This window comes from Podarcis muralis, chromosome 10, assembly GCF_964188315.1.
Source record: "Podarcis muralis chromosome 10, rPodMur119.hap1.1, whole genome shotgun sequence".
Classification (NCBI taxonomy): domain Eukaryota; kingdom Metazoa; phylum Chordata; class Lepidosauria; order Squamata; family Lacertidae; genus Podarcis; species Podarcis muralis.
The window spans coordinates 46,315,004-46,340,782 of record NC_135664.1 but is presented as its reverse complement, the minus strand read 5'-3'; the positions used below and the strand labels follow the sequence as shown (position 1 = coordinate 46,340,782).

Sequence of the window (25,779 nt, the reverse complement as noted above, 5' to 3'; positions counted from 1 at the left end):
CTTTCTCCTTCATTTTACGCTTTGGGAGGAATAAAAGTACGTCACATTTTCCGGCTCCGGCATTGGGCTTGGAAGGAGGTGGGGCTGAGGGCTCGGTTTAACCAGATTTAAGAACATAAAGAGAGCCCTGCTGGTTCAGACCAAAGACTTCTTTGGAACAGCATCATGCTTCCCTCACTGGCTGAGTAGTTGCCCCTGCGAAGCCCACAAGCAGGACATGAGCACAATAGTCCTCTTTCCTGCTCATGAGCCCCAGCAATTGGCAGGCAGACTAGATTCCTGCGTTGTAAACAGATCCCCTCATCTTCAGATCCCATCACATGACACGAGAACTAAAGTTGTGGGAAACACCTAAAGAAAAATTAACCCAGCTGGGAAAGCTTGTCCAAACAAGGGTGTCTTCCGTTGTTTCAGAAAACGAAAAGTAGCAGGCATGTCTCTCAGGGATGCTGTTTCAACAAGATGGAGAGCCGCACTCAAAAGCCCTGCTTTGGGGTGCAATGGAGCAGGCTTATAATTTAGGAAATCCAGGGAGAAGCAATAGCTGCTGTATTATTTTATCATATTAATTTCGGACAAAATAAGAACAGAATTGGAAAACAAAATGAACGCCATTCTTGATTATATCTTTTCTCCCTTTGGGTGGAGGGCACCGGACAGAGTGAGCTGCACAGTCACAGTGTAAAAGCTGAAATCCTGGATTTTTCCATAGTTCTTTAAGGGCAGCCGTCACTTTTACCCCGCTGACATGTAGTCCCGTTTTTAAAACAATAAAACCGGCTGCAATCCTAACCGCCTCTTCTCGGAAATAAGCCCTGCTAAATCCAAGGAGTTGCTTCCAGGCAAGTGGGGCCAGGGTCAGGATTGCAGGCGGCAGCAACCTTCGTCCCCTTTGAATAAAAAGGTCAAGGTAAAGGGACCGATGCTTAGATTCGAAAATTCTAGCGACTACAGTTCCCGTGATGCTCTGCGGCGTTGGCGTCACGGTCGTGGTGGGGCTTCGGTTGCTGCGCATGCGTCGTGGGTTCGGTAGGCGCTGACGGGAACTAGATGCGGGGAAGAAGCGGGGGAAGGCTGAAGCCGTGGACGAAGGTGAGCGCTTGGAGTCCGTGTGGATGGGCGGGCGGGCAAGAGGGACGGGTTGCTGGTGGGTGGAGACAAGAGGGGAGCAAGCAAGGGGGTTCGTGTGGAGAGAGGAGGGGGAAGAAGCAGGTGGGGACCCCCGAGAACATGCGTCCTGTTTGCGTGTGTGGACGGACGGAGTGGCTGAGGGTCAGCCCCCGCCCCCCCCCCGCGTGGCCGACTGAGGGCCGGAGCCTTAAAAGAATTGCCCCTCCCCCCCCAGCCCAGGTGAAGGCAGGTGGAAGAGAGGTGGCCATAAATCAGGCCGGCAGTTGCGGGTGGGACGCTGACGCGTCACATGACGTAGATCTGGTTTGGGGAGACGGTTAGGAATCCCCGCACCTTTCGCCCCCTGCGAAATTAAGGTCTTGTTCTCGGGCTGGCCGTGAGGGAAACGCTGCCACTGTAGTAGGAGAGAGACTGCTTCGGTGAAGCAAAGCTGTTATGCCTGATAGCAGACCATCTGGTCTAAATGGGAGCCGGCAGAGAGGGTGTCAGCGTTGTATCTGCTTCTTCCTCTTCCAAAACTCAACAGGCTAAGAAGGTGGTCATCAAGGTCTGGACTAGTTTATGCTTTATTGATGAGGCTCACATGCCTTCGTGATGGCCAACTAAAATTCACCAAATAGCGAGCAAGCTTTTGCATTCTCCAGAAAAAGTGTTCTTCAGGCTAGCTTTTACCCAAAGTGGACAAGGAAAACGGTGGGGGGGGGGGAGAGACATATGATTTTAAAAGCCCCCAAATCTGCAGTTTGTAAGATGGAGGGTCAGGAAGGGTTATGCATGTTTAATTAGATTAGAATGTGTTTTTCAGCTAGTACTTTCTAATCTAATTAAACTCTGAATAATGTTATTAAACTACAGTGGATTTTGGATTCCCCCTCCACAGATCAACAGAGCAATCCATAGGTAAGGGGTGGGGGGAAAGACAGTTGAATGTATGACCAGCTATAAATAGGTAACCCAATTTTCCTACTATTGACTTCTTATGTTATCAATGTATTATACATGCTTCTCTTTTGCCCTGCTCCTTTAAATAAGTGTGTGCTAACTAGTTTGTATTATTGAGGAGACAAAGAGTGATATTTTGTATGGGATACCTTCAAACAGAAATGGATTTTTAGCATTTCATAAGGGAAATATCTGCTGTTGTAAGAAGGGCATGTGTAACCTAGAATAATTCTATTGCATTCACACATGTCCCACTTGATGGCACTGTCAGGTGTCGCTTGACATAGAACATCCTGTGCAATGCTTTTCTCTTTCCTCTAATTATATCTCCCCTGTTTCTGAAGCTTTTGTGTCCATCTATTAATACTTTCCTCTTCTAACATGTTTATATCCTATCCAATTTTTCTAGAAGGGTATATGGAGAAACAAGGTTTCAATTAATACAACAGTCCATAAAGCAAAATCTTCTATTCCTTTAGCACTGTTCTGTGCACAGGGCTGTCCCAAATGCATATTCAGTCAGTGTGTACTGGTGCTTTGAGGCAGGTTTTGTTCTGTCTTCCCCTCTCCCAACCAAATTCCTGTTTGTACATACAGTGGTACCTCAAGTTAAGTACTTAATTCGTTCCAGAGGTCTGTCCTTAACCTGAAACTGTTCTTAACCTGAAGCACCACTTTAGCTAATGGGGCCTCCTGCTTCTGCTGCGCCACCGGAGCCTGATTTCTGTTCTCATCCTGAAGCAAAGTTCTTAACCTGAAGCACTATTTCTGGGTTAGCGGAGTCTGTAACCTGAAGCGTATGTAACCTGAGGTACCACTGTAACTACTTTGTTTGCCTAGGCTTTCCTCCCTTTTTGTGCCCTCCATTCACTATAATGACACTCTGGGATATCGCTGATCCTATTACAAGTACGTAGCTTGAGGTTTAGAACTTGCCAGAATTGTACCCACATTACGAATTCTAATCAGTCTACTGGAAGAAAAAAAAATCCAGATCAAGGATATTGAATCTCATAAGCCTGAGTTTCATTATCTTAAGTTACACTGATTACCTAAACTAATGCCAGGTGCTGTTGTAGATGGCAGTTTCATTTTATAAAAAGGGCATGCTCCATCTGGAGTGATACCAGTATTTTTTAATATTTCATTGAAAGATTAATTGTTGTGCTTTGATGACTCACAGGGCCACACTGCAGTTTTCTGACTCATTTCCCCCCCTCAAAGCATTCATGATTAGATTTGTTTGTTTGTTTCCTTGCATGTTCCCTGTTCATTTTTTGTTTCCCTTTCTTTCAACTTTTCTAGTTCTCAGTCTTGTAATGTGATCTGTTTTCTCCTTTGAAGTAGCTGATTGCTTGCAAGTGACCAAATCATGTGTTCTTTCAGTTCTAACAGACCGACCCTATGCCTGTTTATCCAGTAATAAGTCCTATTGAGTTCAGCTGGACTTGCTGTTAAATTAACTGTATCATAACAGCTGTTCTTTATTCTGTGTGACTTACTTCCAAGTAAATGTAGACTTGCTATGCTACATGCAGTTAATCCCACTTAAATGGGAGTATGCCCTACTAAATTCAATTGTACTTACTTCTGAGTAGACCTGGTTAGGTTTGGGACTAAACTCATAGAACCCAATAGGATTTATTTTTGGGTAACCATGCATGGAAGTGTTCTGTATTGATGTATTCCTTGCCTTAAGAGCTGCTTACGATAGAATCTAGTGTTGTGCACTCTCACAATGCAACTTGCCCGTCTTCTTTTCTCCACTGCGCCCCTACACTAAACTGCTCTGGAGGGTTAGGGGATGCTCTTAAGCAGATTTGGAACTCATAGTGGACTGCGGGGCAATGGGAGGAAGGGGAGGTGTCTCTTGGCACAAGTGAAGTTTGTTCCACTTGTAAATGCACAGCATTGGGCTCAACTCTGTGCCTTGGATAAGGGTCAATTTCAGGGGTTCCTAGAATTAGAATAAACAAAGGGTTTTATAAAGGTCCTTAAGTAAGAAAACTAGAGAAGTGAAAATGCATTGGAGTCCGAGGGACACAAACGTCTGAGTTTATGTGAGAAAGTTCTTCTGAAGTGGTGTATTTTTGGTATTTCCAAAATACCAAGGGTAGTTGATTTTCAGCAATTGCTGTAGTTTATTTTGATTACAGAATTACAGCTTTCTGTTTAATTATCCCATGTTTTGCTTTGCAACAGTCTATTGTAGTGATGTGTGAGGCAATATATTATTGTCCAGATAACAAGCCAAAATGTAATGTAATGTTTGGGACTGAACATCCGTGAGTCATTGAAGGTGCCAAAAGTCTCTTTGCAGGAGTTAGGGATGTTTGACTTTAAGCATTTCTCACTTGGGGACATGTTACACGTGGGATTCTGTAGAGTTAAATATGAAAACATGTTCAGCAATCCACATTGGTTGTGTCCCTTTAAAACTTCATACAAAATCCCTTATGCACTGTAACTAGCATATTGCTTTAATAAACCCTCAGGAAAAAATATTCATTTAACAAATCAAACCACAACAGATGTTCTCCTGATCCTACCCTTACCTCTCTTATCTGTTACTGCCCTGTTGCAGGTGTGTATGCTTTACCTAGAATTGGCATTAATTCTTCAAGTTAATATTTGATTTCTGAATGGGGAGGAGCTCTAAACAATAGAGAAGTAGACATTCATGACAGATGGGATAAGAATAGGTATAAGGAGTGGCCTTAACACTTCCTTCAGTTGACATAACCTTCCCTTTTTCACCATGCTACGTAGCTTGAGTTTTTACAAATTCCACGTGTCATGTTGAACAACTTTTATTGTTTGCATGGGCCTAGCTCACTCTAGGAAACACCTAAAGACTGAGGGCTATTAAAATGTTAATCTATAGTGAATCAGTTGCTTGCCTCTCATGTCTATATTTTAATACCTTTTTAAGATCTATTTTTAAGGAAATATTTCATATTTCTTTTTTTTAAAACTTACTATCCTTAAATCATCTTCTAAAAAACTAACTGGAAAATTACATAAAATGGCTACAAAATCTAAACAACCACCAGCTTTATAACATCAATAGTTTTTGCTTTCACAAACATTGTTCATGTTCTGGTACCCCTGGCATCAGACAAATCAGTTGTGACTTTATTTCTGTATTTATTGCTCTATTACTAATGTGTTTTAGTTGTTTGTCTTGGCCGTTCTTTCACTAACTTTTTTTGGTTACATTTACAAATGTTTGCAATAATTTTGGATTCTGCTAATAAATTGTCAAGCGTTGCTCTTTAAAAAAAATAAAATTTCTTCAATTCTTCAGCAAAATAACCTCTATAGTGAACTCCAAAACATCTTATACATTCCTTGATAACTCCTGGCAGATATTTCCAATATATTGTATTACTTTGTCACCAAATATATAAGAATTCTGCATTGCTAGTATGCAGCACTAATTTTGTTGCCTTCTAGGATCTCCCCTCCCGCATTCCGAAAGTGTAGCAAGAATGAAAGAACTTAATATTTGGTACCCTTTGCTTAAAATGTGTCTCAAAGTTCTCATCACATGACAGGGCCTTGTCGGCAGTCTCTGTAGGCAGAGTCCTTGCTGGAGCTCTTGTAATGCCACTTGTTATTCTTTGTTTAATAAACAAAGTTGGGTTACCTTGGGTTTACCTCCTGGTTAAATAATATGTTTATAGCAGTACTGCTGACTATGCTGCCAAACTATTTCAGATAATTATTAGTTGCCCTGGGCTCTTGTTCACCTGAATAAAATGTCATTGCAGAAGTGCATTTAGGTATGTGATGGCGCTTAAATAAGTAGGAACACATTGGGTAATAAATAACCAACTAAGTCATATTTAGGTAGACCTAAACTGAGTGATTATCACTAACATTGGATATCACCTGTTGACATTAGTGTCCAGCTATGTGAAGGATTTTTAATGGAGTGACCTGATATTTATCTTTGTAGAGAGTTGAGATAGCATTAATGTTGTTCCCTTGTTTTTTTTTTTCAGCTCTGAAAAGCAGCACTAAATATTTAATAGACTTATGAAAACCATCAATATTTTTTTTACAGGTAGAAGCTTAATAGAACAGCTCTGCTTGAGAAAGGAGTTTAGTTTAGTATAAGACTGACACCTTTGTTGTATAAACCCTAGATGTTTGGCTTGGTTCCCATAACTTAGTGTCCTCCTTCCTTGCATCCCAATTTATGGCCCCTTTCTGGTCACCAGGTGTGATTCATCCACCCTCTTTTGCAACTTTCCTTTAGCAGTGCTGTGTTTGCCTGCATCTCTTCCTCTTTGTCAGGTCTTGAAAGCAGTTGCTAAGGAATGCTCCATAGCAACCAAAGGCAGGAAAAACCTGCCCACCTAGTTCAGTTTATTTAATATTCAGCTATTTATGAATAAGTTTAGTGAGCTGTGCAGGGGTGGGAGGGAATAGGTAGGAGGAGTGGGCTGGTGATCACGCAACACATTAGACATGGCTGCCTGTTATTTGAGAGGAGAAAGAAATTCTCACATAACTGCCTTTATTACCTTAGTCTGAAAAGGACCTTGGCAATATGACTTTCTCCGATACATATTGTCTTTCACATTCCATATTGGAGTACTCTTGTCTGTGACAATGGATTTGTTAGTCTGCAATCCTAAACCCCACAAAACTGGGGCTAAGCCTCATTGAATTCTGTAAGACTTACTTCTGAGCAGTGGCGTAGCGTGGGTTGTCAGCACCCGGGGCAAGGCAAGTAATTTGCGCCCCCTAACCCGTGGATTTGCGCCCCCTAACCCATGGATTTGCCCTAACCCCAGATGTTGCGCCCGGTGCTGCTGGCCCCCCCTGCACCCCCCACTCTACGCCACTGCTTCTGAGTAGACATCTGAGTAGTGTATCTATTTAGCTACGCTATCCTCTGCAAAAGTCACAGGGCAGTTTATAACAGGCAAATTGATAATCAATGCTTGAAATCCATAAAATAACACAACCCGTATAAGCACATAACAAATCACTGTAGTGCAATTGCTAATAGCAGCAATCAGATCCTTCCCTTTTCAGGCACCTGCTAAAAAAGGTGCAGCTGCCAAAGGTGAGGCCAAATGCACCTTGATAGGGAGGGAGCTCAACATAAAAGGAGCTGCCACTGCAAATGCATTTTTCAACAGATGAGGACTCATCTGCTGATCTTGAAACATGGGCAAACTATTATTCAAGAAGGCATTCTTGCAGATATCTGTGTCCCAAGCTGTTTAGAGCTTGCCTGGTGCCCTCATTACATATCTTTAGGTGCCAGGCGAAAACATTTCTCTATAACCAGGCCGTTGGCTGATTAACATCCCATGGCCTTTTAAATGTGTGTGGGGGATGGGGATTATGGATTTTTTGTTTGGTTTTGGTTTTATTATGTATTTTGCACTCTCATTTTGTATTTCTATGCTATGATCTTCCGATGAAAGGCAGTAAACAAATTTTAGTAATAATGATGATAATAGATCTTCATAGGAGTGAAAAAGTGTCTCTGTATATGAATTAGGACTGAGCCAAAAATTTCCATCCAACATTGGTTTAATTTTCTGCAGGTTTTTTAAAAAACTTTTCAAATGATGTTTCCGACAGTCACCTCAAAACTTTAGATAGTTTTCTTCCATGTTGTAGATACTGCTCAGGAACCATGCAGGCAGCCCCAAATTGCAGCAGAGCCAAGGATTAGTAGAATGCTGCAAAATTGATTTATGAACATGATAGTCTAGGCAGCCTTGGACTACCATATTATTTATAATAATTTACGTAGTTCTTTGAACATATAGGGTTCTCTAGAATTTTTTTCTCATTCTTGCCTTGGAATAGTTCCTTGAGATTTCCTGGTCTGAAAAATGGAAATCAAGCCCAAGAGTAAGTAGGCCACCATACAAATCCCTTAGTGACCAAGAGGTCTTCCAATGTAACAACATTTTGATATTGTATTCAAGTTGTGATTTTCACTTCTTGCTGCTATTCAAGAGTGAAAGTGAGAGGTGAGAAAACTGTATCAAGAAAGTGTGTTCAAGTATCGTGAAACTTGAACAGGTTTTCAAATTTAGAAACAAAAGAATTGTCACTGCTCATCTTTGTGAAGGTCTGTTTGACTTGTTTCTTGCAGTAGCCTCCAGCGTGGAGATTCTGAACCATTTCAGTCCCGGCAATGTCTGCTTTTGCTTGGGAAAAGCAACAAGCAGTGAACCTCTGAGGCCTACTGTGTCAGGTTTGTATTTATATTTGATAGTAAACACCAGTAATGAGGAACTGTTGGCCCCCCAGGTGATGTAGGACTGCACCTCCCATAATTCCTTGCCATTGGTTGCAACTGTTGGGCGCTGAAGTCCAGCAGTGTATGGAGGGCCACAGGTTTCCACCCCTGGCATATACCAACTACTAGCTGTCAAGGGAAACCTGTGTAGGGAACACCATATATTATTTTTACAGAGACAGTCAATTGTGTTAACATTTCTCTGGAAAGGTTGGAGTTGAAAATCTGAAGTCTAATGTTTTACATTGTTTGTGTGCTGTAAGCTGCCCAAAATGGCTGGGGAGACCCAGACAGATGGGCGAGGTATAATGATGATGATGATGATGATGATGATGATAATGATGAAATGGACATAAAGTGTCATGGTGACTCCCTTAGCTAGACTTGTGTAACTGAATCGTTAAATTAAATGCTACCATATCCTGCTTGTCAATACTTCCATCTTCATGCTTTAATTATAGGAAGCTATACTCATTCTGTTACTTTTAATTTAAAGCTTAACATTTAGACCTGCCCCATAATGCTGGAAAACTACACCAGCAGCAGTTTAAGTGCTAGGACAAACATAATGCAAGATCAGACATAATGTGTGCTAGGACAAACATATACATGCAGGCCTTGCTATCTGTACATTTACTATATTAAAATTCCCTTATCTACATATAAAGAATTATGCCCAAACTTCATTATATGCACTGCAGATTCAGATATCCGAACATTTGGTTTCCTTATTTCCTTGTTTGTGCTTTGCTGTCTGGAGGCAGCTGTTTTCAGACAGAAACAATGGACAGAGGGAGATGGGAGCAGGAGAGATTGGATAAAATTGTTTGTTTTTATTTGTCTCTCTTTTGCTGATGGACTGCAGCCATTTCAGGAAGAAACCATGGAGAAATGGGGAAAGGAGATCAGACACATCCTGCATTAGAAATATTTCCAAAAGAAATAATGTAAATCGTGGACTTGTTATGCGAACTCTCGCCTAACAAACGGTTTCCAGGGAACACATTGCCTTTGATAAGTGGGGCCTGCATGTATATATTACACTAACCAAGATGTAAACATACCCAGGGTTATTCTGTAAAGATAGCTGGGCAGACATTTGAAGTCCAATACTTCATCTCCTACACTTGAATGGATTCCTTTATGTGTTGACTCCTGACATAGAGTTACTCTTGGAACACAGAAATAAGTTTATTTGGTAGGGATTGATTTAACTAGTGTTGGTTCTGATTAGAGAGCAGCTAACTGTGAATAAACTATACTTGTTATGCATAGTTTGTTGGTCCCAATATTAATTGCTTTATTCTTTCTGTGTTATGCCTGCATCTATGTTGTAACAGGGCAGTGACCTTCTGAAGAGTAAAATAGCCACCATTGCCCACGTTCCACTGCCACCATGTCAGGTAAGCCCTTAATCAATTATTAGTAATTTTGATACTTTATCAAAATCCTTCCAATTTTAAGAAAAGACCAAGACAACCATACCAGTGTTGTTAACTTTATTCCAGTTAGCTACATGTGTCATGTAGTATTTTGAAACTTCAGAGAGGCTGCTCATCAGATTGGACACATAGAATCACAGGCATCTTTTCACTTACTTTTCTCTAGCTCTCAGACAGAAAACTCAGTTAACACTACCATATTTACAAGAACAGAATATGTAAATCACTGACTTGATCCAGATTTTTGAGTGGAAGGCCATTTGTTCCCACCTTTTCCTCCCTATTGCAGTCCCTTTTGCCCCCCAAAGCTGCTCAGGAGGGATGGAGTATGGGAGATTGCAGTAGATGGGGGAATGCACAATGAGGAAGAAGCTTGAATGTGTCAGTGGTTGGATTCTTGCAGTTTCTCCCCTCCCGCTGTGTTCTGTACTCCCTCCTGTGCCATTCTGAAGGTATCCCTAACCCTCACAAGCAGCTTTTTGGGATGGGTCGGAAAAGAAAGGGGAACAAAGACCCCATAGTATGAGTAGCTTTTCTGCTTGCAGAAAGTCTGGGTCTGAGTAAAGATCTCTAGCAAGGCCATGACTGGTTTACAATGCCCCTAACTAATACATTAGGAATACTTTCCTGGTTGCCAATAAAAGAAGACAGTAAGAAGCTGCGCTGAAATAAGTGTATTTAGAATTTAGCACTTCAAAGGTTTGAGAAGAATTGGGGTTCACATGGTATATTCAGAGGAATTTTCCATCTGTTCCCCCCACCCCTTCTAGAACAATAGTTATTCCCATGCTTGTGAAAAATGAATTTAATCCTATATACATATCTGAGTTACTTGGGCTATCCTGCATAATTCAGTTGCTTTTCCATGTTTCCATGTGTCCACAGTTTGCTTATGGTGATTTCTGGACTTTTAATAGCACAAAACTGGGGACAGAGTCTCGTGAAGTGTTTTAGGACTGGCTAATCACAGAAGTGTTAGTGTGACTTTCCTGTCCCTTGTGTTCCATTGTTGTGTATGTTTGTAATGTTTTTACATATAGGAAGCTGTACCCCTACTGCTGGTGGGCCCTTCTCTGCTCTCACACCCAGCATATGGCCTCAGGAGATCTTGGCAAAATATGCCCAGGTACTACTATAAGGCAAAGTGAAATAATAAATATTGCACCTAATTTCTCTTTCATTGTTGAATAGTAAACAGTAGTGTACATTATGAATGTTTGTGTGTGTCTTCAAGTACCCTTCTAGGCATTTGTGGCAATTAATTGCTGGTTCAGCAGCTGCATTCATTCTAGCATGAATGGAGCTCCCAGGTAAATTGGCACTGCTGGCAAAATCTGATATAGAGCCTGACTCTAATAGTTTATTAGCTGGTAACCTAAACACAAATTATGTCTGATCTTGCATTATGTCTTACATTTGGGTAAAGAAGCCAGGGTATAAAATACTTCTGGTGGCTGTGTATACCCTTTTAAAAAGACTGGGTAGTGGAAGCCACGCTCTTGAGACCTTGCCAAAGGTTTCACACATGAATAGCCTACAAATTTAATTAGAAGTGCATGTGCCTGGCACAACATATAAAATGAAAAATCAGCTGTGAAACATAGAGTCCATTGGGATAAAGGCTGCCAGGAAGGAACCCTTACACTGATAAAATAAATAAGACTCCAGCTGAGCAGCTGCTTGCATGACAGGCACTGTTATATGTACAACTGCTTGGTGATGCTCAAAACTCGCATTCAAAGGCAACAGGGTTAGGTTGACAAATGCTTTCTGGGGCCATCTGGATTAACAGCAATCCCCAGGTTGAATCAGGAATTCTGTGGTAGATCTTTACATCCAAAAGAAACTGGGACAGCTTTGGTACTAATCTTAGCATGTTAGACTTTGGGACAATATTGTGCTTAAGTGGTTTAAACAGTACAGAATTCGAAGTATTAATTGTGTCTAGACTAGAAGAGTAGTTGTGACAAGCATTGCTAAGGATGCACACACATGGAGAAGCATAAATGGGAGCAGTATTTCCTGTGCATACAGTATATGTACACATAGAATAATATGTAGACTGAGCCAATGAGTGACCAAATCATCAGTCTGTAGGATTTTGATGCCTTTTAAATAATGAGAAGGGGTGAAGGTTGGGAGAAGCAAGGCAAAAAATCTCCAGTGGAAATATCTTCCCAACACGTTCTTCCTAGATTTACTGTGGAAGTTATTTATATAGGCTATAAGAGTACAGCACAAATGCATAGAGTGCTCCCATTTTTATTTTGGATACCTGCAGTGTGTAAAAGTGTTGTACCACCTAGTGGCAAAGAATGGAAAGCAATTCTTTTCTTCGGTTTTCCAGAAAGAAGAATCTGTTGAACAGCCAGAGTTCCGGTATGATGAATTTGGTTTCCGAGTAGACAAAGAAGGCAAGGCCTTTTATTTCTGTGGTGTAACTTGTGACAAGATCTCCCTGGGGCTCTGCTTCAGAAGTCACTTATTCCCAGCAGTCTCTTTCCAACTCTTGATTCTGGTGGTGCTTTGAAAGCAGTTGACCTCTAAAGAAATTAACTTCAGGCTTTACTAACATGATAACATTCTTGGTAACGTGTCATTTAGGAACAGTGCACATGTATGTAAACAGCAGCTTTTCCTTCTTGAAAAGACATGGAGGTGACAACCAGGATAGGATCAGGGTGTTGCTCATATGTATTTTAAAGCTGTAATCCATCTACATGTTTGTCTGGGCTCAAGTTCTTGAAACCAGCAGAGTCTGAAACCCTGGACAGCTGCTGGAAGCCGCCCAGAGTAACTGGGGAAGCACAGCCAGATGGGCGCAGTATCAATAATAAAATTATTATTATTATTTGTGTACATTGTTTTCAGAAGAATTCGTGGTATAGAAATCTATATGCAAATAATAAATATTAGGACAGCTAGCCACTTTAGGCATTTCATATGAGCCAGAATACAAATGTTCAAATGGAAAAGTAAACACCTTCGTTTCCCTGTTTGAATTTCAACTGGCTGGTGCCCATATACCTCATAAGGGACTGTCAGAGTGGATTTTTCAACATCACCAATGGTGGTGGTCTGTGCATGCTTTGGGATCAGAATTGGAACTTGGTTATACACTTGCCCAAGCATGCACAACTGAATTTTTGACTCTCTAGATTGTAAAGTCAAGCTTTTCAAGGAATTATTATTTTTCAGATGTAGAAGGCTACTTGCTACTTTCTTCCCCACACCTAAAGCTGGTGTTCTTTGCTACAGATGGCGCAGAGCCAAACTCTAGCAAGCTCTTGGGGATCCCACTGGTTGAAGAGCCACAGCACAGGCTGAAATGGCAGGCCCACTTGGAATTCACACACAACCATGACGTGGGGGACCTCACCTGGGACAAGATAGAAGTCACACTTCCACGTTCCGACAAGCTGCGATCATTGGTGTTGGCTGGCATTCCTCATAGCATGAGGCCACAGGTGAAGCATTCCTGGTTAATCATGAAGGGGAGGAGAGCCTCCTGGTGAGGTTTCCTGTCTTAATTATAAAACCCTTTCTTTCTTTCCTTCCTTCATTTCACCCAGCTGTGGATGAGACTGTCAGGTGCTCTGCAGAAGAAGCGAAATTCAGAAATGTCATATCGGGAAATTGTGAAAAACAGCTCAAATGATGAAACCATTGCTGCCAAACAAGTGGGTACTTTGCCATGGGTTAGTTCTTGGGGCTCAAGAAAGGGCACTCTATCAGGTGGGTGGAAGAAAGGGAAGATTAAGAGCAGCAATTGAGAGAAGGAGGGGGTCACCCACTCAGTTTCTCAGAGTTGGTAGTTCTCTTCTAGTGCTGAAAATGAGCTTAGAGGGATTGGCACACAATGTTCCTGATATTGGCCAAGAAAGGATTTACTACCACACATCACCTCTGTGGATTTAAAGTTTATGTAGAACAAAGAGGGGTGGGGGTGTTGCACACTTGCTGCCATCATGCTAAAAGGAAAAGAATAAAATCTTCAATCATTAGAAAGTAGGAAGTTTTGAGGTCTAGGTACAGAACTTTGTAAAAATCTCTCTCAGCCAGCACAAATCTTCTTGCCACTCAGCAGCAGCTAATTACCCTTTAGGTATAGAGTTTGCATAAAATATTATTCTGTTGATGCACTAACATGTATTCATGAGGCGCTTTGCTCAGACTCTTGCTATTGGATATAAACACTGAACAAAATGTGAAGAATTAGTCTGGAGATCACTATACAAGGTTGTGTGTCTTAAGCTCCAAATAGCACCACTGAGTCCTAACTTTTAATCCTCAGACTCTTAGGGCAGATTCACACCATACATTTAAAGTACATCCAACACGCATTTAATGCACATGACTTTCCCCAAAGAATCCTGCAAAGTGTAGTTTCCCCCTCATAGAGGCACAATTTCCAGCATCCCTAACAAACTATAGTTCCCATGAATGTTTGGGAAAAGCCATGTGTTTTAAACATCCATTAGATGTGCTTTAAATATATGAGGTACATCTGCCCTTAGATTAATGAGTGATTCTCAGCCCATTAAGGACAAACACCAACAACCTAATGAAGAGGACAGGACTTTGTAAAACTACTAGGGAAGACGAGGCAACTTTATAAATAAAGCAAAATGGGAGATGCCATTTATAGCGCTGTGAGTGCCTCCTTCAGATCTCATCATACCTTTTGCAAGGTGCATATAGGCCACTAAAGTTGAGCCTTCCTCCCCCCCCCCCATTGTAACTAATTCTGTCACCAGTCGTTGGAAGGTAAATATTTTTTTTGCTTCAAGTAGACAGGAAGAAAAAGAAGCATAGAGTAGAGGCATCCAAGACAGACTTTGGAACTGGGCAAGGCTTCTGAAGCAAAAGTCAACCCTTAAAGCAGGCTTTGGTAGCCTGGCATCGTCCAGATGTTTTGGACTGCAGCTCCTATCATCTCTAGCCATTCTGCTGGGAGCCGAAGTCCGATAACATCAGGAGAGCACCAGGTTGAGGAAGCCTGCTAATAGGCCCTCTCACAATGGCACCATTGATACTGTTTGTGGAAGTCAGGGTCTCATCCAGGCTGCTTTGGCGGGGGGGGGGGGACTGCTAGAATGTGCATTGCCACATAAAACCCAGTACTATTTGGTACATTTTTATCTTGAGCGTGCAGTAAGAGATGTGCAGCTTACTCACTCACTTTGAGCAGTTCACTTCAGGTTGCAGATGAGGCATTATACTGAATTGATGGAAGTTTGCATGCTCTTTGTGAGGCTTCCATTCTGAGGTGAAATGGCAGCCTCAGACTACAGGGCTACTTTGTGGGGGTGCAAAGAATGTAAGGACAGCCCAGGGGACTAGAGAAAGAAAAAAGAAGATGGGGAAGATAATTGCTAACTGAGTCTAGAATGCTAATCTGTGATACTTGATTTCTGTTAGATTGAGAAAGATTTGCTCCGCACCATGCCCAGCAATGCCTGCTTTTCCAACATGAATAGTATTGGAGTGCCGCGACTACGCAGAATTCTCCGGGGCCTGGCATGGCTGTATCCCGAAATAGGCTATTGTCAAGGCACTGGCATGGTAAATAAACCTCTCCTATTGTTGTTATATGTGAGCTGTTATTGTTTCCCTTGGGAATCTGCTCACAGCAGGTGAGAGGAATTCACAGGTACCTGTACAGGCAGCAACATACTTTTTTTTATCCAGTAGAAGTAATAAAATAAGTTTACTGCAGAGGTGATGACACCACTAAACATAATATATCACTCCGGCCAGGAGTAAGATGACCATGGTGAGTTTTTGCTAACACCCAGCTGTAAGCCATAAAGCAGCCTGTTTCAGGTATAGCCACTGTAAATTAGAGAACCTCCACATGCTCAGAAACAGCCACCAAGAATTGGAAGTAGGGAAATGGAGATTCCTACAGTCATCTGTGCAGTTAGATGTCCTATATGTTTCAGCAGGGGGAATGTGCCATTTTCAGCAACAACACCCCCCCCCTTTGCCCATGTAATATTCACTGCAGCTCAAGGTCTTTGTGATGGGGAGAAATGAAGGCCGTTTGAGTGGCAGCGCTCACCAAAGGCTCTTGAGCTACCTCTGACTAGCAAAGTTATTAGCACCATAGGTTAGAATCAAAGTTACTTTATGAACTTATGCTACATTGCTCCCTATTCATAACTCTGTTTAGAATTTATTTAAATCATATGTAAGCCAGCCTGCAGCACAAGCTCCCAACTTGGCTCACATTGAGAGAGTGGCCCACAGTTATGCAATGGAAAACTGGCGGACAAGTCAGTCTACGGATACTAACCCTTTAAGAAGTGCAAGTAAGGGTGAACTGGAGGTGGTATCACTCTGCACACCAGAGGACATCCATTCCAACAAGCTAGAACTATCAAAAGGGCCAGACTGCTCTACAGAATTACCAGGCCCAAGGGTAATTTAATTCTGGGGATGCATCATTGCCCGCCTGACAAAAATGCTCTGGTTGTTTATGAGATGGAGAATTAAATCAAAAGCTGCATCCAATGAGGAAATGTAGTTACGAGTGACTTCAGTTATCCTCACGTAGATTGAATCAGTGTGTGTTCCCGTAACAACAAAAAAGTACAATTACTAGATAGGCTAAATGACTACCCTAGAGCTGATGGTCATGGAGATGACCCTGCACTTAATTTTAAGTAGTATTCAGGGCCTGTTGTGACATATAAGTGTCGTTAAACTGCACTATAAAATTCAGCATATGTATTCAGATGGACAATCGCCAAAAAAGTTTAGCACAGTCATGTTTGATTTCATAGAGGAAACTTATGGGCGGGGGGGGGGGGGGGAATAAGACTTCCTTCAGAAAATGGAAGTTTTGTATAAAATAAGCACAAACTTAGAAAAATAAATGATAAGGGTAGCATTCCCTTCTGGTCAACCTTCCAGGGGTGAAATGCCAGTAGTGGACAACCAACTGTGCAGAGCAATGAATGTGCACTGTGCCTTGTGTGGTAAGCTACTTCCTAGACACACCCCTCTCTATCCAGGCAGGCAAGTATCATAGTTCAAGGACACTTTCCAACCAAGCGAAGGAACTTGAGGATGTAAAGCAGGGCTGGTAGGGATGTGGTCTGGGGACTGGAGGGCCGCAAGGATCCTTCTCCCTCTTATAGAAGAACTTTGGCAATTAAGCATTATATTAAGAGCTCAAATAAATAAGTCTTCCTGGAGTCACAGAGGTTTATCCCATTATTATCCTTTTACGGAAACTATGAGGCTGCTTTGCATGAAAACATTAGAGTATTGCTCATTTGGCCCAAAGGTTCATCATCTAATATCCTATTCTCACCATGCCTAATTACTTTCTATCCCTAAAATTCTGCTGCTGTGAGGGAGGGCACCAGTGGGCTGTTACAGATGCTTTTCAGCTTATCTCCATGTTTTCCTCTTCTGCTAGGTAGTCGCTTCCTTACTTCTTTTCTTAGAAGAGGAGGATGCCTTCTGGATGATGTGTGCTATCATTGAGGACCTGGTGCCAGCCTCCTACTTCAACACTACTCTGATGGGCGTCCAGACTGACCAGCGCGTCTTGCGGCATCTCATTGTGCAGTACTTGCCACAGCTGGACAAACTACTCCAGGAGCATGACATTGGTGAGAGCCTCCCTTGGGCAGCTGAAGGTTTTGAGCTTCAGGGTCCAACTCTCTTCTGTGAGCCACATTGTTAACACACTGTGCATGTGGCTGCTAAGGGAATTTAGTAGTGCAAATGAGTCAAACATGCTTTTGAGCATGAGTCACTTTAGCTTGGTATTTGGGTTGAAGTGGAAGGAAATATATGCTTGTGTGTACATAATCTCTTGTGCTATTTGAAAATTCTTGTTTTAAGCGGAAATATTCTCAGTGGCCTCATTTGCTTGTTATGGTAAGCTATAGTTAATGGTTTGCTGTGAATGTGCCTATCTGGGCCGCTTTTCCTGCATACTAGTAGCAAGCAAACCACAGTCCTTTGCTTAGTATGCTGTCTGAACTAGGAATTGTAGGTTGTTTTGCCCCAAGCAAACCACAATCTGTAGGCAAGTTTATCATTGTTTATTTGGCTCTGGCTTGACATAGTGAAAAGGACTGAGAAGGGAGCTATATTTGCCTGCACTGTTACAATCATAATGACATGGGTAGATAATTTGGAATAGATGTGAGTCTTCTCTGTTTTATGTTGGAAGTGGAAAGTGATTCTATGGAGGGCAGGGGTAGGATGGATTCTTCCTCGTGTGGGTGATTGGTAAACTAGAATGATATACTTTCTTCATTTCACAGAGCTCTCCTTGATCACCCTGCACTGGTTCCTCACATCATTTGCTAGCGTTGTGCATATCAAGCTGTTGCTACGAATATGGGACCTCTTTTTCTACCAGGGCTCCATAGTTCTCTTCCAGGTCACACTGGGCATGCTCAGCATGAAGGTAACCAACACTCCTCCGCTTTCCCCTCATGGAATGAGTTTTTATATACAGGGACCGCTCTCCGGATTCCACCCCCCCATCTTAGGTATTTGGGGAATCCTTTATGAGAGGCGGTCTGTGTGTGTAAGGAAAGAAAAACAAAAAATGCCATATATCGTTCTTTCGAAATCTGGGTGTGCAGTAGCTCCTTTTGCCACCCGCTGTTGCCTTTGCAGCTTTTTTGTCTTCAGAATAATGCCAGCAAACTAGCATATAGACTGGAATTGTTGACAATGATCTGTTTCAAGAAACACTTAGAGAAATAACCTCTGCTCTTCTGGTTCTGTGTTGGGCAAATGGATGTGTGGCTGAAATTCAGTGTAGCATTAAGGAATTCCTTTATAGGGAAATAATTGGGTGCAAAGGGAGATTAACAGAAGCATGCATTGATTGTTGTCCTGCATTCACCGTGCAAACTTTCATCATGGGAATAGAGTTAGATGCAGATAATGGGGCTGTGAGAATTGCAAGGGTATTCCAGAGCATAACACGCAGAATGCCTTGTCCCCTTTAACGCAGGAAGATGAGTTGATTCAGTCAGAGAACTCTGCCTCCATCTTCAACACACTCTCGGACATCCCCTCTCAAATTGAAGATCCAGACGTGCTCCTGCAGGAAGCCATGCGTGTCGCTGGTTCCCTGACGGACGTAGCAGTGGAGACTCAGCGGTGCAAGCACCTAGCTTACCTCATTGCGGACCAAGGGCAGCTGCTCAATGCAGGGGCTTCTGTCAACTTATCAAAGGTGTGTTTCTAAAGCTCTTGGGAATCACAAGTTAAAAAATATTTCCTTTCTCAGGCTTGGCTTCTGTTGCCTTTGTTGTTCATAGGTAGTGGTAGTGATGTTGAGTCAGTCTTGAATGTGTTATTGAAGATGAGCTGCCAAACTTCCCATGCTTCCTGCTATGTCCAGTATAGCTTTTCTGGTCATCCATACTTCTCTTTTTCTATCCCCCTTGGGCTGGCATGTTGTTTGAGGGAGAGGTTGTTGCTATTGGCTTTTTGTATCTTTATTTTAGATCTTGTTATTTATGTGGAAATTGTTCCATTTGGTTGCGTATTCTTTGATGTTTTATTTATTGTTTATGACAACTTTCATTATATTGCAGTTATGTATTATCTTTGTGTTGTAAGCTGCCTTGAGCATGATTTGAACTGTGGAAAGGTGGCATACAAATAAAAATTATGTATGTATGTATGTATGTATGTATGTTTGATGTAAGTGACCCACAAGATCTGTTTTACCATACTGAACATAATGTAGCCAGTCACTATAGCGTTTTTACTATATTCTCTCTTTAATGAGTCTTGGTCTTCTGTCTCTCTCAGATTGTGCGACGCAGGACGCAGCGCAGGAAGTCTGGCATCACCTCTCTGCTTTTTGGTAAGGAGAAATGCATGAGCATATTATTGCTGCCCTGCACAGCTTGGAACAGTTGAAAGAGCAAACATGGTAAATGTAGAGGGCAAAACATAGTTGGTGTCTGCAAGACTGACTGTGTGTTGGCACTTCACACTCAACCATCTTTTATTTATTTATAGTGTACTGGGATGTGTAATGGAATAAGCCAATAAATCCTCAAGCTTCCTTCCTCCTCCCCCCACCCCCCGATGCAGAATAAGTGGCTGAGGGTGGGGAAAGGAGTACATGAGTCAGAGGCACATTCAGGTTCATTCCAGCTTGTGCACATTGTGCTAAATTATGATTTAGTGCAAACAAGGCCATAGACTGTCCTTGCACTATTGTACACTGTACTAAGCACTCTGCTTGCCTTCAGGGTAAGTAAGGATCTGCTGCCTAGATTCATCTTTTTAAAAATTAACCTCTTGGGAGTCGTGTACAAGCTGTTTATTCTGCTGTACGCAGGAGTGTTCCTCTTCAGTGGCTGTGATGGAACCCCAGGTGAAGCCCGTGCTCTTTGTCCTCTTTAAAGGTCCAGAGAAAGAAAGTAATATGAGACACACAAGTAGTATTTATGAGTAGAGAACTGCCCTCCTTACTTATTGATCACTTCTGAAAGGCTGCACTACTTTTGAGACTATTCACTAATAAAGGTCTGTCCCTGGGCAATCCGCTCTGCAGAAACAAACCTGTTTTTTAATCTGTGTAACTGTGCCATGAGGTTTATAGGCCTTTAAATCCCTCAATGAAGTTGCTTTGTAGGGAGCTCAGGGCAGTTAACTTAGTTTTAAGTTTACACTGTAGGTGTGCCCTTATTTTATTCTAGCTTAAGCACACTCTTAGGTTTTTTTATGTAGCTTTTGAGGAGGCCTGAGAAACTGAACTAGGCTTCAGTCTCTCTCTTTTCTGCCAAGAGGCTGGTTATAAAACATATTTATGGGGCTTTGAGATGGGGCATAAGGCACATCTCCACTCTTTCTCATTTCATGTCTTCATGTGGAACACAGATTGGATTTTTTAAAAGAGCTGTTGTAATTAACATCAGTTCAGGAATAGAGCGGCACTAAAAAGTAAAAGGAAAAACACAACTGTTAGGAACTAGGTATGGGTGAAAATAAAGCAGCAAGTATTACATTGCCCATAACTCCTTGGAACACCCTTATGTAGAATAGTGTGTAGAGTTCTGTTGCCCTATCTTAAAAGAAATATCGTGCAGAAGGGCAACTAAAAGTATAAGACTTTAGGGGGAAAATATGACTAGTGGGAAAGTGGATGTGATTGAGACATAAAATGATGGATGAAATTCATCCTCTCTCGTTATATTAGAAGGGCAATAGCAATGGTCTTATTTGCTCCTTTGTTTAGACCAAGGATTTCTAACCTGTGGTAGCATGACCAGTGGCTAGGGAGTATGGGCTTTGTAGTCCAAACATCAGCATTGGCCACAGGTTGGCCAACTTTAGACAATTGAATAGAAGAAGGGAAGTCTGTCTTTTTGCTATGAGAACAAAATGGAAACTCAGTGTGCAGAAGCAGTATGTTTCCAAATAGCAGATGCTTCAGATGAAGAGGGGAAGACTAAGAGGATGATGCTTTACTTCTTATACCCCACCCATCTGACTGGGTTGCCGCCTTGCTCTGTTTGAGTGATTTCCTTATCCTTCGTTTCTGCCTTCCTTCCAGGGGAAGATGACATGGAGGCACTGAAGGCCAAGAACATTAAGCAGACGGAGCTGGTTGCAGAGTTGCGCGAGGCCATCCTGCAAGTGGCACGGCATTTTCAGTGTGTGGATCCCAAGAGCTGCAGCATAGTGAGTAGGGGATCTCCCACAAGAAAACCTATGCTTCCTGCTACTGAGATGGTTACCACTGTACCCAATTTACTGAAGGAGGGGGCTTGTGCAGTGTTGGGTGAGAACTTGTCTCATGAGGGAATATGGGAAGATACAAAACTGGAAGAATGTCCTCATCCCTTGTTAATCTCTGCCTTCTGCTTGGCATGAATTCAGATTACTCTTGTTTGTCCCCCAACCAGGATTTGACTCCTGATTACACCATGGAAAGCCACCAGCGGGACCATGAAAGCTATGTGGCTTGTTGTCGGAACCATCGGCGACGGGCCAAGGCATTGCTGGATTTTGAGCGCCATGATGATGATGAACTGGGCTTCCGTAAGAATGATATCATCACGGTACGATGGTCGGGACCAACAGAATGGTAGCATCATGTAGGGAGGTGGAGAAATCAGACATTATATGAATAAGGAACAACAAACAGAATGAAGTTTGTTTTTTTCTGCAGTATACCCTAAAAATAATTGGGGGCAACTTCCCCTACGTGGGTATCTCAGCTCAGATTCCATATTTGCTCCCATACATTGCTTGCTGCTCCTTTTTCCTCCGTATGATCAAATCTCTTTCCCTCCTTTCAATTGCTGCAGATCATCTCTCAGAAGGATGAGCACTGTTGGGTGGGAGAACTGAATGGCCTGAGAGGTAAGTGCAAATGGGATTTGTGTGAGGGGGGAATCTCTGCCCACCCCCAAACAATAATATTAAATCTGGACTGAATGAGAAGTGAATGAGATTGCGACCTGAGAACTTTAGCACTCTATCACTCTATTTAGAAGTCTGATCTCATTGATTTAAGAAGAATCTAGCAATGAGAAGAGCCAAAAGACTCAGGTGTTCTGATACAGAAACTGACGCAGAGCCCTCTGGTTTCAAACAGAGTAATTTAGATAATTACCTGCTACCTCAAAAACAGCACATATCTCCTCCCAAAACCTTCCTCAACTCTTTACATGGAAAGACAGTTGAAGAGATATCCCTAGGAATAAATGAGGACAAGGCTACTACTCCCATAATCGAGGCACAAGCACTAATTGATAGAAAGGTGGAGCTGCTGGAGGAATGCTGCCTATTGACTGCTCAAACAGTTCAAAAAATCTTTGAACAATTACAAAACATCTCCAAGAAGCTGGATAACCCAGATGAAAGGAGGCAACTTACTCCCTTTTTGCCATCCTTAACAAGCCCCGGAGATAAACAGAACAAATACAAATTTATACCTCTAAACCAGCCAAAAACCAGAGGAAGCCCCCCTCACTCAGTCAATCTGATACTGAGGCCATGTGAGATCGTTCTCCACATTTTTCCATATAGAGGGCCCCTACCTTACTGGGAGTCATCCTTCTGGGCCAGACATCATCTAAATCTGCTCCTAGGCCTTGAGGGTGGAAGCATCGACTTAAAAGCAGTCAAGAGGCTCACTAACGATGGATACTCCAAAAAAGTACTACTAAGATTTGGTAGTCATAGAATTCCAACCAAAATCTTAAGGGAAAAGGCTCATTTAGCCCAGAAAGGAATTATTCCGCGTCGACACTTTGAAGATATATCACTCAGACCATTGATTGCATCTAAAAGACAGAACAAGATGAACAAGGCCATTCCACCAGAAGCCGACATCTGCCCTACTCCCGTGGAAGAACCCAGTAGATGGGAGAAACCGCAGCCAGCTACCCGGGAAATCACGCAAGAAAAATCCAAGCTCCCAAACCATGCGACTGTAGCATCAAATAACAGCCTCGCCCTTGACACAATAGACTGGACAGTCCCAGAAGAAGAAGATCTGCTGAGTAACTTTACCAAGCTACCAGATAAAGAACAAATAAACATACTCAGTAAATTGACGAAACTACAGGCCAGATTGACCGAAATTCACCAACAAGGTCAACAAAATGCAGTAGAAACAATACACAATCAAACTTTACACTTACCAGCCTTCTCCCCAAAATGCATAGTCAAAAAGAGAGCTACTAATGGAACTTTCAAATGTATAGATGCAGAGCTTCAAATCCAGCCTCCTTTAGAATATGAAATGGCAAGGAAAAACTCCAGCAACGAGACCACAAATTCCTGGCTGAGATATCAAATACTAGCTCCAAATGAAATAGGTACCCCTTATTTAAGTACTACAAAGGACTCTAACATTGCCGAACAAAAGATGACCCCCAACAGACCTGACACACTGAGCTCAACACCAAATGAGGCCAAAGAAATGGAAGTAGAGACTGAAAACAGTCCTACTGTCCATAACAGTCCACCAACCACAGAAATTTCTCAGGAACAAGGAACAGCTAAGGAAGAAAATCAAGAAAGGGAGGAAATTTTAATTTCCCGCACTTTAAAAAAGAGTCTAAAAGATCCACCATTATGTTCCCCACCGAAAGCAGCGACAAATGGATGTATCTGCACAAGACAAAATCCCTCACTGGACTCAATAACAGAACTAGAATGACTAAATGCTGTCAACCAGCCACCAACTCAAAAACGGATCCTACGCTTGCTGTCCTGGAATATTGCAGGGTGGGGAAACAAAGACGGAGACCCAGACCTAATGAACTTCTTTAAAGATTTTGAATTAATACTTCTACAAGAAACATGGTCAACTAGAGATATTAAAATCAATGGATTCACCTCCTATACGAAACCCGCACTGAAAACAAACACGAAGGGCCGGCCGAAAGCAGGGTTCTGTTGTATGATCAAAGACAACTTAGGGTTTGAAATCAAGCAGCTAGAAAAATGCTTACCACTTGCACAAGCTCTACTTTTAACCCAAAAAGACGATACTTTGCTACTTGTAAATGTCTATATCCCCCCAACTAAAAACAACAGCAGCAGTGAAAATTGGTCACAACTAACCCTTTATATAGAAAATTTGACCGATAAATACCCAAACGCCTCACTGATAATAGCAGGTGATTTTAATGCCAGAGTGGGAACCAACAATGAACAACTATGTAGCAAACTAAATTGGAATACCGATAATGATATTGCACATGCCCTGAAAATAGGACGATTCTCCAGAGATAGGGTTGTAAACAACGAAGGCCTACGCCTACTTGAATTATGTAACAACTTTAATTTGCAGATTGTGAACGGTTCAAAAAAAGGCGATAGAAGCGGGGAGTTTACATACTTCTCCCCCCGAGGATGCAGTGTCATCGACTATATTCTTGTCCCTTATAATATTATAAATTCGATCATGGACCTCAAAATTGGAACGCGTACTGAAAGCGACCATCAGCCATTATCGTTGTCTATTAACTTAAAGGTCGAAACCAAAACAACCAAGTACAATATCATAGAACCTTCTCAATACAAACAAATGACCCAATTAAAATGGTCCCAGGAAACGAGTGCAGCAGTGGGGCAAAAACTTACAGCTAACCTGAGAAAACAAATATTATCCAACTTAAAGACCACTAATTCCCACAGTGATATTCCGAAAATTTATAATGAAATCTTCCAAATGTTCGTAGAGCTTAGTACTCCACCTAAAGTTTGGGTACTTAAACATAGCGCTAGCCCTTGGTTTGATGATGAATGTTTCCAGCTAAAAAGAAAACTGCGCCAAATATTTAAAAATAATCGCACTAAACTAGAGCCCTCTTATCTTGATGAAAAAAGAAAATATCATTACATTCTGGCCGAAAAGAAACAGAAATATGCAACCCAAAAATGGCTACAATTATTCGACTCAATTCAGAGTAAAAACAACAAAGCGTTCTGGAACCTAGTGTACGGAGGATTGAAAGCCGAAAATCAACTAACTCTACCACCAATTGCAGAATCCAAATGGTCCCAATACTTTACATCTGTATTTAACAATCGACACAGTGAACCTAAAGGAAATGAGACCACTAAAAATAAAATCAATAAACTCCAGGAGTGGCCAAGGGTAGAAGAAGAGGAAATTAGAGAGATAGTTAAAAATTTCAAATCGGGGAAATCTCCTGGGCCAGACGGTCTACCAATAGAATTATTCAAGACCTATATAGATTGGTGGGCAGAACCCTTAGCTCAATTGTTTACTCTCATAGATAAACATGGGATCATACCTGAGATATGGCTAAGATCAATAATTATCCCAATCTTTAAAAATGGTGACCCAAAAGAACCAAGGAATTATAGACCGATAAGCCTACTATCAGTGATAGGGAAAATCTACGCTAAGCACCTCTTATCTAAACTCCTTACCTGGATGAAAAACCTAAATTTACCAGGGAAAGAACAAATAGGTTTCTCCAAAGGTTGCTCTACATT

The 25,779-nt window shown here is 41.9% G+C and overlaps 1 protein-coding gene across 2 annotated transcripts in view; it reads left to right on the top strand.

Annotated features, from left to right (window-relative positions):
* Positions 1 to 990: 990 nt before the first annotated feature.
* SGSM3 (small G protein signaling modulator 3) overlaps positions 991 to 25,779 on the top strand; it is a 32,711-nt gene continuing 7,922 nt past the window's right edge. The window contains exons 1-15 of one of the 2 annotated variants that reach the window (XM_028747134.2): positions 991 to 1,092; positions 8,204 to 8,305; positions 9,691 to 9,753; positions 10,833 to 10,918; positions 12,140 to 12,206; positions 13,051 to 13,259; positions 13,365 to 13,472; positions 15,214 to 15,357; positions 17,222 to 17,417; positions 18,081 to 18,226; positions 18,785 to 19,009; positions 19,594 to 19,648; positions 21,350 to 21,477; positions 21,702 to 21,857; positions 22,107 to 22,161. In XM_028747134.2, coding sequence (XP_028602967.2) covers positions 9,747 to 9,753; positions 10,833 to 10,918; positions 12,140 to 12,206; positions 13,051 to 13,259; positions 13,365 to 13,472; positions 15,214 to 15,357; positions 17,222 to 17,417; positions 18,081 to 18,226; positions 18,785 to 19,009; positions 19,594 to 19,648; positions 21,350 to 21,477; positions 21,702 to 21,857; positions 22,107 to 22,161 — 1,582 coding nt within the window. In that variant the 5' untranslated portion in view covers positions 991 to 1,092; positions 8,204 to 8,305; positions 9,691 to 9,746. Of the gene's footprint in view, positions 1,093 to 1,387; positions 1,679 to 8,203; positions 8,306 to 9,690; positions 9,754 to 10,832; positions 10,919 to 12,139; positions 12,207 to 13,050; positions 13,260 to 13,364; positions 13,473 to 15,213; positions 15,358 to 17,221; positions 17,418 to 18,080; positions 18,227 to 18,784; positions 19,010 to 19,593; positions 19,649 to 21,349; positions 21,478 to 21,701; positions 21,858 to 22,106; positions 22,162 to 25,779 lie in introns of those variants that run through there. The other variant, XM_077934951.1, reaches the window with a different exon arrangement.